The sequence below is a fragment of the Cucumis melo genome, chromosome 12, assembly GCF_025177605.1.
Source record: "Cucumis melo cultivar AY chromosome 12, USDA_Cmelo_AY_1.0, whole genome shotgun sequence".
NCBI lineage: Eukaryota > Viridiplantae > Streptophyta > Magnoliopsida > Cucurbitales > Cucurbitaceae > Cucumis > Cucumis melo.
Window position 1 is genome coordinate 2,502,029 of NC_066868.1, and position 18,767 is coordinate 2,520,795.

Sequence of the window (18,767 nt, forward strand, 5' to 3'; positions counted from 1 at the left end):
TTGTGAACAAATAATATCATATTCGATCTAATTACAAATGTTTAAAACCTATACTTGAATCAAAAATATTTCTCGAATATCATACGAAAAATCCAAACATGAAATTGAATTGAAATAGAAATTTGAACTCGACCAAGTTGAACCTAAGGTCTCTCAATCCTAGCTTAACAAAGTAAAACCTATCTATTATTAAACGTCCTTAGCTGCTTTCCAAACTTAGCCTAATTGGCTTCGGGTTTCGTTTTCTCTTTGACATTGCTATGTTAACAATTAATCCTTTTGATATGATAATATATATTATCAAGTGAAAGTGCTAAATAATTATACGAATTTTAAATCAATCATAAATCATCAAAGGTCTATGTACGTGTTTTTGTACCGATGATCCTCACATAATAGTCTTTATGATTGATGACATATCATCTCTTACAAAATTATATTTTATAACATTTTATTTACGTCGTTGTAACTCGCTACGTGTTTTTTTTAATGTATCACATTAAGAATGACCATGTATCATCCTGCCAACGCAATAAGGTCGTCCCTATCGTGATATCCTCTTTTCTTAAACAAAAAATAAACCTTGGTAAAAATGGTCTATCGTATTAGGATGATACACATGATTATTCCCAATGTGATAGGTTAGAAAAAGAGCGGCAAGTGGGTTATGACATAAACAAGATGTTAAGGAAATATAAGTTTGTGAGGAGTAGGTCTCATCAATCATAAATGTCCTCTACAAAATGTCAACTATACAATTTTCCTTGAATCATCACGTCATTTCTCTCTTAACGACGAAATTACAAATTGTCAAATTTGAGATTATCAATTAAGTCAACATGTATCTCAAATTGAAATTGAAGAAAAAATTGTTACGTCCACGTTCAAGACATCAAACAGTCATAAGTTGATTCAAAATAAAAGATACAAGCAAAAGACTAGTTCAATAACATTATTTAAGAGATCAACAAGTTAAAAGTTGGTCTAGCATTCAAGATCAAAACTAGGGTCAAAGGTCGATTTGATGTACAAGATCGACAAGTCAAGGATCGATCTACCATACAAGATCAAAAAACCAAGTTTTCTCAATTATTCAAAATAGTAATAATGTTCATTCAAAATTAACAATGTGTTTCGGGGAGGGAAAGGGATATGTGTAACCCTTTCCTTGTTTGATATCCCCTCAATCCTTCTTCGATCTTTTCTCAATTATTCTTTAACACTTCTTTATTTATAATTAATCAATTTAAATTTAATACTATTTAACAATTTTTCCCTCCTTTATAAATAATTTTTTGTTAATTTTAATCTTTTTTATTTAAAAAACATAGCTTGTTTTTAAGTTATGAATTTGGTACAATTACATGAATTAAAAATTTTCATTTCTTCTTTTACTCTTGAATTAGTTAATTTATTTTGATTACACTGCTTGACTCTTTTTTTTTTTTTTTTTTTGCTCCTACATTACAAAAACTAAGACGATTTGGTAAATTAAATATATGAAATTTGTGCATTGAATTTAGAATATGAATTTAAAACAATTATTAATTTAATTGCACGTAATAATTATGTAAAAAATGTTGAAAATAGACATAGTATTTAAAAAATTACTGTAAATTATTTTACGAAAACTAGGACGATTTGGTAAATTAAATATACAAAATTTGTGTATGGGAGTTAGAATATGAATTTTTCTATAAAAAAAAATTAATAATTTACTCGCACGTAACAATTACATAAAAAGGTTAAAAATGGACGTCGTCTTTAAAAAATTACTGCAAATTGTTTTATGAAAACTATGATAATTTGGTAAATTAAATATATGAAATTGTGTATTTGAGTTAGAATATAAATTTAAAAAAAAAAAAAAAAAAAAAAAAAACCATTGGTCCTACATTGTGTTCCATGTAATTGACTTCGGTTTATAACTCATTTCCTAGAAACTATGTTGTTCTTCGTATATCGTTTCGTTTGAATGAAATTATTTTGTCAGTCATTGGTTTAAATCAATTGTTAAATATACGCAATTTGTGTATTGCATTTAGAATATCAATTAAAAAATAAAATACAATTTATTCGCACGTAATGACCCAAACATTAAACAATGAAAATTGAGTCGTCTTTGAATAAATTACTAGAAATTGTTTTACAAAAATTATGACGATTTGGTAAATTAAATATATATAATTTGTGTATTAGAGCTAGAATACAAATTTTAAAAAAAATTAATAATTTATTAACACTAAACGCTCGCATAAAAAATGTTGAAAATGGACATCGTATTTAAGAAAACTAATAGAACTTGGTTTATGGAAATATGACAATTTGGTAAATTAAATATACAAATATTTGTGTATTAGATTTAGAATAAAAATTAAAAAAAATAATAATAATTTTCATAAGTCTTCCTACGTAATTCTTTCTCAAACAAATATTATCATAACATTAGTCATGATAAACCTTCTCATAAACACATATTATCACAACAGTAGTATTATCATAATCCTTATCCTCATAACTCTTTTTCTGTCCAAATGCATCCTAAAAATATTTTTGAATATTTTTTTAAAAAACTTCGAAAATTGAAAAACTTCTTAGAAAAAGGAGTTGAATACTTTTTTTAACACATAATACAAAGATTAAAGACATTTTGTATAGTGGCAATTTAGGTAAATAACACTAAAAATATGATCATAACAAACATCTTTCCATCTTATTCACGAATGAAAAAAAAAACTCTCAAAACATATTTCAAAGTGAGTCCATATCCTACAAATGTATGAATTTCATTATTCTGTTTTACATCACAACGTTAGAGATGATCATATATTTATCTAATAACTCTAATGCAATGGTAATCTCTACCATGATAAGAATAAAAACCACAATAAATTATGAGAAAAATGTGAACAATACAATGACTTCTGCACATTTTATAATGTGTCACATCAAAAATTTTGCAACAAATTAAATGCGAGAAAAATGTATAAAACACAACTATACCAATACATGTTTCATAACGTTTCATGTTAGGGATGACTAATGTGATAATATGGTCATCTCTATAGCGATCTTCACTATTTTTCTCAAAAAAAAAAGAAAAAAACAAAAATGTGAGAAAATTAAAATGGAAAAATACAATGACAAAAAATTATCTCCATAAAAATATTTATCACATGTTAGGACTATAATAGAAATAGTCATATCCTAATCAAAGACAATGTATAAGCAGAATGCTAAAATTTCATAGGTCGGAAAGAGATGGATGGTTAATCGTAAAAGCTCATATGAACAATTCATTTATTAGTTTAAAGTCATCCCAAACATGATTTGAAGGTAAATAATTGGTTTTTGTTTTTGAAAAAAAAGAAAGAACTCTTTATTTATTTGGTGGTTTCACAACACTTCACCTTCCAAGGATCACATACATATATGGATAAAAGCAAAAAAGGAGTACAGCTAGACAGAAAAGGTGGCAGTAAATCACGTGACGACAGACAAGTGATTAAACAAATACTTTTGATTAGGCGGGAAAGTTTTCCATTGCTGGAAATGACTGTCATCTTCTTCACCTTTCCCTAAAACACCACACCGCTCCTCTCCTCTCTCTCTGCTCTTCCCCAGTTCCTCCCATTCTCTCTCTACTTAGCCTCTCAATGTTCATTTTTTCCTCATTTCTATGCCAAAGTTTTCTTTTTTCAAGATAAACAATCAACTTTCTTTTTCCCATTTTTTCCCATATCAACTATATACTAAACAATTAATACCAATAACTCTAACCATTTATTAAACTCGCATTTTATGATAGAGTCCAAATGAAACTTTCTTAACTTTGTCATCTCTCAAATTCTTATAATCAATGGAAAATGTTCTTAAACATTTGACCTTCAACTCCAATGAAGATTGACACAAACGATTTAGTAATTCAATAGCCTTTGTATAGTTCCAAAACTCAAAATTATAATTTTAGTTTCTATATTATAACTACTAAGTTACGTAATAACTAAACCATTGTAGTTGCATATACATTTCATCTTAAATTAACCTATGAATGGTACGAATTCTAAGTTCCAGTCACATTTTCTGTCACCTTTTTTTTTTCTCTTTTTCTTGCACTTCAGTTAATGCTCATTCTTAATCAAAATAATTATAAGAAAATAAAGAAAAACAAAAATGAAATATTTGATAATGTTAAGAATAGAAATATTGAACACACGTGATATCAAACCTATTAAAACGTGGAAAATATAAACGGAAACATTCACGTTAAGACAAAAATGCAATAACACAACACATCATCCATAAACTGAAAAATTACAACCAAATTCCAAGAAGAAAACAACAAATTTTTTAAAAACAAAACTCGAATTCCAATGTAGTTGGTATAAAAATCTGGCATGCATGGATAGAATCACTTTTTCAAAAAGCAAAAGAGCAAACCTAAAAATTAAAAGAAAAGAAATAAGTAATGATTAATAATAAAGAAAACAATAGTTTTATTCACTTTATTTTAATTAAAAGTAACGGATAGATAGTACATATTTTTAAGCATAGAAAAGGCATCTGAAATTTTCAAACCCACTAGAAAAATCTACATAACATACAACAAAAAACACGACACGTCAACAAAGTTACACCCAGAATCACATACGTGGCATATCCACGTCAGCTATATTAGTGGCAGAAAATAACTTTAAGCTCACGTGGCGCAGCACACTCATGCATAAGCGAAGGAGTATCATGAGCATAAGTAAAAGTAGAAGGACAAGCGTGTTTAAAGAAAAGAGAAAACGACGACGCTTTGCAAGTCTGTGGGCTATTATAATGCCCTCTACAGCAAAGCGCGTCGTTATTAAACGCTTCACACCCGCTCTTACAAGCTATGACTCCGCCGTAACGGCGCGGCGAGTGTACTTGAAGCTCGCGTGGGCAGGTCTGGAGGAGGTTGGTTTTACAGCCCACGACCGGACACACGCCTTGGCCTTCGTGTGGGGTTACGGTTAAGGGGATATTGAAGCCGTCGACGAGGCTAACGCCGTAAGAGGAGAAGTCTTTGTGGCCGTGGTGGAGGCTGAACTGCGCGAGTGTGGCGGGGGTTTTACCGCCGGCGCCGTTACATTCTAATTTACCGCCGCAGTCGCCGGTTTCGCAGGTTAAGTGGTTGTGGCTACCGACGCAGCCGGTTCGAGCCCAAACGCGGCCGGACCAGTGTTGGTAGGGAGCAGGGAAGGAGCGGTGGGAGAGGGAGGGGAGGTAGAAGCCTCCGCGTTCAGGGACGGGATGGCCGGCGTTGGGTTGGATGGCGGGCCAGATCGGGTAGGGGCAGTTGTTGACGAGGGTCATGATGAGGCCGCTGCCCGGGTATGTTGCGGCGGTGAGAGAGGAGAGGGAAAGGAAAGTGAGGAGGAGAGGGAGAAAGTAAGAGAGGGAGATGGTCGCCATTATTGGGGAAATGTAAGCTCTGAAGAGTAATGGTGGAGGAGTAAAGGAGGGTTTGGTTAGGGTTTTATAGGGGAAGAGGGGGTGGGTAAGGGTAATGTGGAAAGACGATATTGTCCTTGGAATCTGGGGGTGTGACGTGGACGGATAGGATTGGATGTGTGTTTTTGGTGGGTTGAAATGAAGAAATCAAATTGTATTTGACAGAGAGGTTCAAAATAAACGACTAACCTAAATGGTGAATAGAATCCAAGTGAAAAATGGGCTATCAGAGGACAAACAAACAAGTTACCAAGTAGAGGGAGTTGTGAATCATAAATAAAAATGTGTATATATATCTTTTTTATAAAAAAAAAAAAAACATCACTCGATAACTTATACTTAAATACTCGATTGATTATATAAAGATAAGTATAGTTTGAAATGTACTGGTGTTTATATATATAGTTAATTTTGAATCTGTTGATGTACATCTCAACTGACTTCACAACATAATTTATATGAACTTACTTTTTTAATGTTCTAGTAAAGCTCATAGGTTATTAATTTAGGTTTTAAGTATTCACTATGTATTAAACTCGTAGATTTTAGTAAAGAGTACTTGCAATAGATCAATTAGTTTCTAACGATGTTAAATTTGTTAGAGTCGTAGATACTTTTTGAAACTTTAATAACTAAACTTATATTTTAACATTTACCATCGGTGATAAACTTATTTGAAATATTATTTAGTATTCTTAAAAGTATAGTTTTATAGATCTAATCCAACAACTAAAATAGTATATGGTAATTGGAAAATAGGATAGTAGTTTAAGAAAATAATGGGTAAAAATGGGTGATTTTAAATTTAATTTAGGATAATAAGATGATTATTTTGTGTTTAAGTTAAAAGTCGTTCTTGAATGTTTCAATCTTTATTTGATGTTGGACTCGCATGCAAATTGCTTTCGTTTCTATTTTTACAAAATCATTTTCTTTAATTTTTTTTTAAAATAATTATTCATCATATTATATCATACATTTTCCCTTTTGGGGTTGGTTCAAAGCTAAGTTAATCCATTTTTCTTAAAGCTCGTTTTATTCTCTAGGTACAGTAGCTTGTTCGTTTAATGTTGATTTTGTCTTTTAGCACAAAAATGAACTCCAAATCTCGTCCAAAAATATGTATTACCCTAAAACTAGTAATGCATGCAATACATGATGCTCAACAAAGCACAAACTAGATGTCAAACCTCCCAATCATGAATTACCTAAAGAAACTAAACATTTTAGGAGTGTACTCATCAACAAGCATGCTCTTACCTCATGCTTTTTAATGCCCAAGTCCCCCCTCGACCAATGATGCAACAAAATGTCATTCGTAATTTTGGTTATATATACAACTTTTGATTCTTTTGGAGTAATTAAAATAGTATGGCAAAATAAGAAATACAATTAAATAAAGTTATCTCATAGATTAAATGGAAATAAGACATATAGTTAAAGGCTACTAATCATAGTTTTTCCATAAATAAGATAAATGACTGATTTTTGAATGTCAATAATTACTATAAGAATTTTTGTTTCTGCAGACGTAGAGAAACGTGAAAAGACCTTAAGAAAAACGTGGATAAAGCTTCTGCCAATGTTACTTTTGCACGAGCATGCTTCGTGGTTAAAATCCCGTCGTCTTTTCATTTATCTATGTTGTTGATGCTATGTCGACGAAACTACCCACACCAATTAAACTTATGGGAAGAAAATATATTTTCGCCCATGAAACAGACATTGGTATAAAGGTATTTTTACCCATGATCATCATCATGTCGGCAAAGTAGATTTTCTGATCACGTTTGTTTAGTGGACAGAAATTGTTTATACCAACGAAAATATTTTTGTCGGCAAAAAAAAGAATTTCTACCCAAGCTAAATTTATCGGTAAAGGTGTATACATGCATGTGTCAAATACTTTTTTTAGATAGAAATTGAATTGTTGACCACTAATAATGCATCAGTAGATAATATATATTTGTTTCTTTTTTGACCATGCACAAGACATCGTCAGAACTTTAACTGCCAATATATATATTTCTAGCAACACAAAAAACATGGTAGAAATGATTTTAATTTTTTTCACATTACTGTTTCAACCACAAAGAAGATAATTGGAGGAAATATAGTTTGTGTTTAGTTAAAGACTCTGTTTATTCGATGAAAAAATGTCTTCTCTTTCATTGTAGATTTAAAAAAACTAGACTAAAATTCTTGGAATAACAAACAAGGAATCAAACCTAACATAACAAAGACAGCTATAAATTAGCAACTAACGCATAGAAGAGAAGAAGAAAGGATAAGTTTGAACCGAACGCTCTTACAAAATCAACAAAATAAAATATAACGACTTAACAGTTACATACCTAGTTTTCATGCATCAATCAACTAATAATTAGAAGAGCACACTGACCATTCAAAGCTATATATTTCTCTTTTAAAACCTAAAATATACCAAATAAACACCAAATTTAAAAGCTTAAGAATTAAATATTTATTCTACTGATCAAAATATTTTTTTGATCCCACCCCTCTAGATTTCATCTAACGAACTTGATAATATATACTTTTAAGCATATAGACGATCATAATATATACACACACTCATACTTTTCCTTAGTTTCACATTAATAATTGAAAAAGAAGAAGAAAAAAAAGATTAATAATTATTAGTCATGATCAATGTTCTTGGTTGAGTACTGCTTTCAAATACATCTTTATCCACATGCAATTATAAAATAAAATATTTTTACTTTTCTAAATGTATATATTCAAAGGCAAATACTTTCAAAAGAGAAAGAAAAAGGAAAAGGTTAGACATCAACTTTCTACATGGCCCATACCCACAAATACGCATGGAAAGTAATAATGGGGCAAATCTCAAAAGTATAATCAATTAATATTTGATCATTTCTTATTCCGAAAGAATTGATATCTGATTTGAGCTTTAAAAAAAGATTGGAAAATTTGTCTTCTTGTAATGAAAATGTTTTAAAAAATGATGAGCTAAAAAACTCTATACATCTAGTTTTAAATCGTTTAAATTGAGTTAGAAACAATACATTAAATTTTTGTATGTTAACTCTAATTAAATTTTTATTATTTACTTTGGGTTAGAACAAAAGTTTTCTTATAATTTGGGATCAAACAAACATTTATTCCATTCAATTTTTCACATCATTTTTAGTGTGCAGGGACTTTTTAATTTTTTTTTTCTAGTTTTTGTGTTTTTCACGTAAATTCATTTTAGTTTTGTTATTTTAATTTCTTTCAATTTCTCTCAATTACTTTTATTTACACAAATACAATAGAAATGGGAGGTTTTTTCCGAACATTAGAAACACAAATACGTTTTTGGTAAGCATTTATGTTTCTTAAGAAAGCGAAATAAATTTATTTAATAACTTTTTATTAGTTTATAGTCTTAAGTATAACTTAGGTATATATTAAAGGATACGAAAAATAAATAAGAAATAGATGTTTTTTAATATAGTAAAATGAACTATAACATTTCTAAAATATAACATAATTTTATGCATAGATTATGTGTTAATAATAAATGTGAAATTTTTATAAATTTTATAAATATTTTGGATAGTTCTATTATCTATTTATAATATCGAGAAAAAGCAAATTGAAACAGCTAATTAATTTTAGAAATGTTTTTCAAATTTGAAGGATAATGATAATCAAACAAGAAAAGGAAATTAAAAACATATATGGTCAAACTTAGATAGTTGAAAGGAGACGTCCAATGGGGATTCCGATGGACCCTTTTCTTTTTCTATTTCTATTTTTCAGTTTGGTGCTGAGTCAGCAAGTAATGACGTGGAGAGTGGCGACAAAAGCATTGAACCAACAAGGATACGTGCTGAGTCAGCAAGTAAGGATTAGGGTTTTACTTCTCTTTAATTTGTACATTTTTTCTTTCTTTTAATTACATCATTTTTAAAAACAATATGATAATAATTTTGACCATATTTAAATAAATAAAAATAATAATGATAAATTTTATAATTATATAACATTTCAAGGCTATGGTTTTAATGTTTAAATAGATTGGATTTTGTTAATTTATTTCTTTGTATCCATGTAACACTATTTAGTAAATTTTCCATAATCATTTTGATTTCTTTGTATCCATGTAACACTATTTAGTAAATTTTCCATAATCATTTTGATTTCTTTGTATTCATGTAAAACTTTTGATCCTCAATCTCTAAAATCATTTCTAAATCACCTATTTTTAATAAATCTTAAGTTTTGAGTCTACTATTACCTTATTACCTTATTACCTTGCTGTAATTATTTAACAATTATCTGAATAGTTATAGTAATCCCAAAGGAAGCTTAATATCACTCTTTACAACTAAATATATTAGAATTAGGGACAATTATATTTGCAAAAGCAGGACGTCGATAGAAAGAAATCAGAGTTGTTTGTTTTTCAAATCTTTTTCATCCACCACATACAAAATGCTACACTTCTTTCCTAAATTTTACTAACTTTTGCTTTGTTGATTCTTTTTTATTTTTGTTTTTATAATAAAAAGGAAAGTTATTTAAATATTAAATTTAGGGGCATAAATGGATTGAGTTTAGTGGATTGTCAGATTATTTAATTATTTTATTTTTTTAGTATTTTTTATTAACTTAAAATACTTAAATTTGTCTCCAACACGCGCATACACTACAAGAAATCTGGCCTTTAATGTCGGGTGGAAAAAATGAAAAATGGGCTTTAATGTCGGTTTTCAAAAGGCAGACGTTTAATGTCGGTTTTAAACCGACATTAAAGAAGGAGCTTTAATGTCGGTTTAAAACCGACATTAAACGACCACCTTTTGAAAACCGACATTAAAGCCCCTTTGTAATTTTTTTTTTTAATTTGGTAAAAAATCAAATTTTCCTCTCTCTTACTTTACTAATCTTTCCCACGCATCTTTTCCTTTCTCTCTAGTTTTTCAATTTTCTTTCCTTCCCTTCTCAATTGCACATCTCACACCCTCGGAGAAAAAAAGATGCGGCCACACCAATCGTGCCCAGACCTCGTGACCACCGTCCTCTTGTACAGTCCTCACCACCACCGTGCTCAGTCTTCACCACCATCCACGAATCTCCAACTCTGAAGACCGACTACCAAGATCTGCCTAACCAAGTCGCACGACCACCATTGCACCTCTTTCCCTCACCACACGATTTTTCTTTCACTTTTTGTCGATTTCTTTCCTTCTCTTCTCAATCTCATCTCACTTTCTTTCCTTTCTTCTTCGAACAGCCGTCGCCATCACCACTAGAAGAAATCTCTCGTGCCCAACCCATGCTTAGTCGTCATTGAATCCAATATTGTCGTCCCTCGTTCCAAGCCCGTACCTTGTCATTGTTGAACAATCCTTCTTCAACCACCGTTAGGTAAGTCATTTTCTTTGAACACTGCGTCTGTACCTAGTTGTTGCAACCACTGTGCCCATTTGCGTCTGTCTCGTAAGCTCAGATTTGGTCTACTTGTGGCCAGATCTACATTCGAAGCACCGGCCATTGAACGCCTTGAACGATTCCGAAGTTGGCAATGTGAGTTTCACTTGCTCACTATGTAACTTCAAAAATTTCTTATATTTCTTGCTACTTTTTAAAATGCTTTTGTACAATATAATAAATAGAAAGATTCATGCATTTGAAATGTGGAGAGTGAGAAGTTGAGTGATAAAGCAATTTTGTGGAACTTCAAAGTACATAAGCAATTCTGTGTAACGTCGCTTTCTAAAATGAAATCTGCCCCCTCTACATATTGTTCTTATATTTCTTTTTCCTTCCACACGCACACCATCTACTTGATAAAATTCCCCATTGCTGTAATTGCAGAAACCAAGCAAGAGATTTTCAAGGGTGTTAATCTTGTTGTTTACGAAGGAGAGGTTAGCTCAAAATTAATCTTTAGTATTGTTTTAGGAGTGGATTCTCACATTTTGAAATTTTCATTGATTTTTTGTTCATTTGGAATTATTTTTTCTGACCCTAGTAGGTTCACGCCATCATGGGAAAGAATGGTTCTGGAAAGAGCACATTTGCAAAGGTCAGTATTGTTTTAGGAGTGGATGCTTTTTTCAGCTTTATTTAACTTTTAGTATAGTCCAAAAGCTCAATTAATATGGTCGAATGAGTTAAAGTTTTGGTATTAATGTGTTGTGTTATGTCATTTGAAGCATTCTGGATTCAAATTTGTACTTAGGCTCGACTTGTGTGAAATTTGGAACATCAGTCTATTTGTGGTTGATTATGCATACTGGGTTGTGTTTTTTCTTTTGGATTTTTTCTGTTTGTGTGTGCATCCATTTTGTGGAATTGATTTATGTTTTGTTCTTTTAGCTTGTTACATTATTTTCTTGTTGAATTTTGTGGATAGTTAAATCTGGATTAATTGTATTTGAAGTAAATAATGAGTTGTCTTTTATAAGATATTAGGTTGAATGCATTTTATAAATGCAATACAGCTTTGCTACCTAATATCAAATCTTAGGAGCTTAATTGAAATTCCTGGAGTACAATAAGCTCAAGTTATCGGATGAGCTAACTAATATCAAATCTTGTTTTGATGTGTCTTCCATTTTGTGTTGTGCATTTTCCATTTGGACTATTAACTTATATATTTTAACTTATGGGAGAAAATTTTTAGTCCTTTTTCCTTCGATTGTTGGTGTACATCTACGAATGGGTAATGTATTCATTTTAACAGCTCCTTCAATTGTCGGTGAAAATTTAGTTCCAAATATGATGATTTTGGAGTCAATTTTAATGGAATGCATATAGGCATTCAGGTGAAATTTGGCATTATTTGAAATAAATCATTGGTTTGAGATTGGCATGTGTATACTGATTTAATGCTATGTTTATGAAAAATGTAGGGAATAAGAGAGGTTTTGGCAATCTCAAAGACGATGAGGACGACTTCTTTGGCTCCAAAAATGTATTTCTACCTTATATTTACCTGATTTGCTAGTTCTTTATTTTGAGGACGATTGATTTGCTAGTTTAATTCCTCGCCCTTATATACATCATGATGTCCTATAAAGTTCGACTGTTTGATAAATTTTAAAGGTAAATATCTGGCTAGTCATTGATATTACAATTTTTTTTTGTTAAATAGGTCTTTGACTTCTATTTGAATGTACTTGTATTTTTACAAGAAAGTGATGGTTTAGAATTAGTATTTGCAGGTCTTTTTGCTTCTACCAAGAAGAATATCGTACAATTATAAAATTATCATGCTCTTAGCCACTGCTTGCAAATATTGCCTTCGAAGGACAAATCCATGTATTAATTCATGATTCTACCATTCTCAAGCAAATACATTATAATTAGATTGAAATTAGAGTAATTCATTACCTTCTAGGCGATTTAATAATTCATTGACGGATAAAATGGCAATGTAAGTTGGCCTTGAGGTAGTCGCGTGTGCATATGTGATTGAGTTGGATGGACTAAAGGTATGCATTTGCAAAAAACTGAGACCTTATACTAGATTTTTGTCGACTGGTTTTGTTCTTTCATTTTCATCTCAATGCAAGTTGTCATCATTATTAAAAAAATAGACCTTAATAAAAGCTCTCAACCCAAAGGTCAGATTTCTTTCATTTTCATCTCAATGAAAGCTCTCAACCCAAGGTTTGTTTTTGTTCTGTTTGGTCTTTGAGTAACGATCATTTGATTTACTTATCTTTCCAACTCAAAAAGTACGAAATAAAATGTTTGCTGATCCTTTTCAGATATGTTTGCCAATTTTCACAAACAAAAACAACATTTTGAAAGCTACTTTTTTTAGTTTTCAAGTTTTGGCTTGGTTTTTTAAACCATTGGTAGAGTGTAGATAACAAAGGAAGAAAGTTGGAGGTAGAATGAGTGCCTATAGGCTTAACTTTTCAAAAACAAAAACAAAAAACAAAATGTTTACTAAACGGGGCCTGAAAGAAAGCATCTTTCGGTTCCTCACTCCATATTTTATATCATTTATTTTCAATCAGAGGTGAAAATTTGTGGATTATGAATGACTTCTAGTTGAGCTTTCAACAAATATATTTTGCTACAATGGGCAGAAGCAATCGAAAGTTTGGATGATGGAGTCCCAGGATCGGATAAGAGCTTTGGCATGAAGCAAAGGCCAGATGGTGATATTGAAATCGATGAAAAATATTGGGAGCATGATTTCTGTATTCCAACCTGCCAAAAGTGCAACGGAGTGCTCAAACTTGATGTAAGATTATTTCTTCCACTATTTGATAATATTTCTTGTCACATAAGTCAAATAACAGTTTTAGGAAACAAATCTGTCCCATGATTATTCGCTGAATCTGAAGATTAATGTAGAGAAAAAAAATAGAATCCACAGTGTATAGCAAACATAATGTAAGATGAAGAGACTTGAATCTCCTGAATTAAAATCCATATCAGCTATATCATCCATGAGAAAAGGAAACCACATCAGCTATGTCGCATTAAATCATACTGCCTCATTATTCGAGAGTATATTGTGTAGATTATTATGAGAAAATAGAACTCTTTCACAACATAGTTTAAGTAAGCGGTTGAAGATGTGTTATGTTGTTGGAAACTAGAACTTAAAGGATCAATCTCAAGGTAGCATTGTTGGTTCTGCACAATCGTATATATTTCAAATTTATATGCTATTTTGCTCTCTCCTCTCTAATTACCATGATCTCTAGTTCTCTCCTCTCTAATCGTAGTTACCTTTACATTATGTTGTTTTGTTGAATGTATGAGTATTATTTCGTTGCGAGGATTATTTGAAAACGTGTTCGGATAATGACATTTATTTCTTGGCCTGGCAAGATTTGAAATTCACATTTTTCTATCCCCATGTATTTCAATTTGGGCAAGCTTAGTATTCTATGTGAAAATGTCTCCATTTCACACGATCCAACTGTATACAATATCTCCAATGGAAACTTAATCGTACATTTTCCATTGTGAAAGCAAGCTAGACTTGGTAAGGCATATATTTCGATTTCTTCCAGGTTTTTGAAAACAATTTCACCATTTTCTTCTTCTCCTTCTTCGGGTGCAACTATACATTTCATTTCTCTAAAGCTTGATATTTTGCACCATATATAAAGTTGTTCTCAATTTTCAATGTTCAATCAGTGAAGTTAACCAAATTGCACAGGTGTTTGTTTAGTATCCAACATTTCACTTGGCATTTGATGAAGGTTTCACGTTTTCTTGTTAATGATACAAGCCCCTTTTCTAATTCAGCTTTGCATTATTATACACACCATCAAAATATTTAGTTTAAAAACATTTGATTTCTCATCAGTTTTAGTGTGGTTGCATGTTTAGTTATTGCTTTGTTATTTATTTGTCAAATGAACTTTTGATGGTTGCTTTAAGAGAGTCATCCAAGATTCACAAATGCAGTCAATCCTATTAGGGGGGCTTGACTTTACTCAACAACAATGGTTTTGTGTGTTGTAAGTTGATACCTTTAAGTACGTATGCAGTATGTTTAGTTTCTAGGACGTTTCTTAACAATTTTATGGTGCAGGCTACAATATGGTACACAAAGTCTTTTAAAGTGAGGTCTTTCTACTTGGCTCTGAGATATTTTAGAGCATGGCCAATCACTTCAGACTTTCACTAGTAAAGATGATCTCATTTGTGCTCTTCTGAAATTAGTATAGAGATCAGGTACTGGAGCATTAAAAGTGATAGTTGTGTTGACATTTTTAAGGTATAAACTCAAACTCATGCTTTAATTCTAATTTCTTCATATTAAACTGCACCTGGTATTATTTATAAAACATCACCTCTGCATCGTAATGTACTAATATGCTTAACAACTAAATTAGGGTGGTGCGACAAAGTCTAAATAATGGAAGAATGCTTGTTGCAGCAGCATAAAAAGTTGTTTCCATAATTGTTATAGAAACCCAAGTTTGCAGACTTAAATTACAAGTTTGTTTATGTATAGTTTACTCTTTTGTGATTTGAGTTCCCTTATAAACTTGAAAAATCAAATTTGAGTTCCCTTATAAACTTACTTGATATTAGATTTGCTTGTGATGTTGGATCTCAAGATGATGTGTTTTTTAGAGAGGCTGCTTAAGAATTAGGTACTAGTTTAGCTGCTTTGTTATTCTATATAAATGGTTTATTTGGATATTGTTTGTAGATAATTGAAGTCATATGGGGTTGAAAGCTAAGCGATTGTGCAGAGATGGCCAAACGACAGTTGAAAATTGAAGACTGAGAAGGCATTTAGGATTTTTAATTATTTAATTCTTGTATTAGAATCTTTTTTCATGTACTATTGTAGAATGTATATATAAACATAATATTAAGATTTTATTTTGTGTATTCAAATGTAAAAGACAAATATTATAGTTTCTAACATAATATGAATTTCATTGATTTGTTGGCGTGTGAAAAACATATTTATCTACATTGACCCATTGTCGGTCTATAGGACAATAATGTAACAATTAAATAAAAATAAATTTGTAAAAATGAATCAAAAAACTAGGCTTTAATGTCGGTTTTAAACCGACATCAGAGTTCAATCGACATTAAAGGGCTTTAATAACACTATCAAAGATGTCGGTTGAAAACTGACAAACCGACATTAAAGAGGCCTTTAATATCATTTTTAAACCGACATTAGAGCCCAACCGACATTAAAGGGCTTCAATAACACCATCAAAGATGTCGGTTGAAAACTGACATTAAAGGCCTTTAATGTCGTTTTTAAACCGACATTAAAGCCCAACCAACATTAAAGGGCTTTAATAACACTCACAAAGATGTCGGTTGCCAAGTGACATTAAAGGCCAAAATTCTTCTAGTGATATTAATAACTAAAATTTCATAAAATTCAAATGTTATATATCAAAATCCAACATATGTATTCCAAGCTTCATAACAATATGTATGAATTTTAATATTTATAAATTAACACACACATGTATATATATTAGAAATGCGAGTTGGTTGGATCAATCGAATTTTTAAGAATGTAACTCGAATCCAACCCAATCCGAAAAAAAACATAAAAAATTTGACTAAACTCAATCCAACCTTTACAATTTGAGTTGGGCAGTCTAGTTGTTCGAGTTGTTGAGTTGATTAAACATTTATAACAAAATTGTTTAAAATATTTACCAAATATAACAAAATTTTAAATTCTATCACTTATATACACCGATAACCATGGATAAATTCTATCAGTATCTATCGGTTCCTTTGTTTGTCAAACATGCACTACAAGAAATCGAGGTTTTTTCGACGCACAACAACGCGTCGGAAGAAATGACATTGGAAAATACGCCTTATCCTAACGACACTTTTTGCACGTCGAGCAAAGGAACTTTTTCCGACGCTGTGATAGAGTCATCGAAAAGATGACAACATTTTCAACGTCTGGGTGAATAGCATCGGGAATAATAACTTATCCTGACACCCCATACACGTTTCGGGAACTATTAGTCGAAAAAGTTTGTAATTTTTTTAAATATATTTGACTTCTCCCGACGTCATTATGTACAACATTGGGAGAAGTTTATAATTTTTTAAATATATTTAATTTCTCCCAATGCCGTTATGTATGGCGTCGGGAGAAGTTTATAATTTTTTTATATAATCAAATTTGTTGATTCCATTCATGGAATGTGACATTATTGATTCTCTTTACATCTAACAAGATCTTACCTATTAAACATTTTTCAAATTTTATTAAGGTGATATCTTAATTTTATTATGCCAATTAAGATATTGAAATTTGTTTCATGACTATCATCAAATTAATTGGAGAATTTTTACTGTCAACTATGGAGTATTTTGTTTGGCTAAAATCTCAAGTTACGAGATTTTACTACTAGACATTCGAACTGAATTTAAGAGATCACATGTATTTATGGTTATGCATTGATGGTAGCTAAAATTCATAACGCGATGCTATTGATGATGACTGACATTATATTGATGATTGATGATTGATGATGATGATTGATATTATGTTTATGACTGGTAGTATGTTGATGATGATGATGATTGATTTACGTTGATGATGATGCATGATATATTTGTTGGGTTTTATGTCCTAAAACTCGTAGATAGTAAATATAATCCTTGACCGTTATTAATAAAATGTTTTATTATTATAATTTCAATAAGTGTTATTGATTATATTATTAGTTTTGTCTTAATAACCTAAATCTAATAAACTAACATCCTAAGCTGTTTGATGAGTCTTGAACAGTATGTAGAGACATACATGGATCAATGTTCAAGATCAACTTAAAGGGTCTATAGTATAGGGTTAAGGTTGGGTACCTTATTCTGTTAACATTATGGATACGACTCACTTTGTATTTGATACAAACACATTGATTAAATAATTCATGTATGCGACATGCGAGTGAGGGTATCCTATGCAATGAGTTTGCATAAGATCAAACCACGAAATAATAATCACTAGATGTAACTCCGTTAACTAGTTGGGTTTCTATTTCATTAGGATGACCTAGGTAACTTAGTCTTAATCCTAAGTGTATTATGAACTCCTGTTTGCGAGGGATTGCCCTTTGATTTGTACGGGTGAGAATGGCCAGATTACCGACTTAATATGCTTATCATTTTGGGGACAAGACCAAGTGGGGAGCTGGAAACATAATCATACAAGATGAAATTCACTCCTTCCTACCTTTAGGGTAAGTAAATAAGTGTTCCCTTAAATGGTGTCTCTGGGACTTGAACAAAGGGTCCTACCCTCTCTATGGCACGAGAGGAGTTTTTGTTTAGTGGTTGAACTATAAGCAGGTTGTTCATTAGAGGAGCACTGGTATTTAAGGACTAGAAGTAACCCATGGGTAAAGTGGTAATTTGATCCAACTAGTGTTACGAACACTTGTGAAGGACTAACTTACTGGTATTGGTCTATACCCGTTGACACATAAATATATCTACAGTGAAAAGAGTTCGACTGTGAGTCTTTAGTGGAGTGTACACACAGTTAACGAATATTGATTAATGTGGTTAATGAGTTTAGCTAATTAATCTCATATCGTTGTAGCTTCTGATCTGTAGGTCCTTTGGGTCCCCTTCCTAGCTCATAAAGAGTAATGAGATATATTTATATTGGTTGTGATTTGAAATGTTCAAATTTACTTTGGAAATTAATATAATGTATATTGATACATTATAATATAAAGTTTATATTTTAATTAGACTTTATTATATAAATTTAATTTTGATTATGATTCAAAATTAAATTACAAGAGAATAAAATATTT

General features: G+C 31.0%; 1 protein-coding gene across 1 annotated transcript; it reads right to left on the reverse strand.

Annotated features, from left to right (window-relative positions):
• Positions 1–4,472: 4,472 nt before the first annotated feature.
• Positions 4,473–5,487, reverse strand: LOC103497172 (osmotin-like protein). The gene has a single exon (XM_008459273.3). The coding sequence runs from the start codon at positions 5,440–5,442 to the stop codon at positions 4,675–4,677; it is 768 nt and encodes a 255-aa protein (XP_008457495.1). The 5' UTR covers positions 5,443–5,487; the 3' UTR covers positions 4,473–4,674.
• Between the last annotated feature and the right edge of the window lie 13,280 nt (positions 5,488–18,767).

Coding starts and splice junctions, on each gene's coding strand:
- LOC103497172 (XM_008459273.3), bottom strand. CDS start 5,442: ATGGCGACCATCTCCCTCTCTTACTTTCTCCCTCTCCTCCTCACTTTC.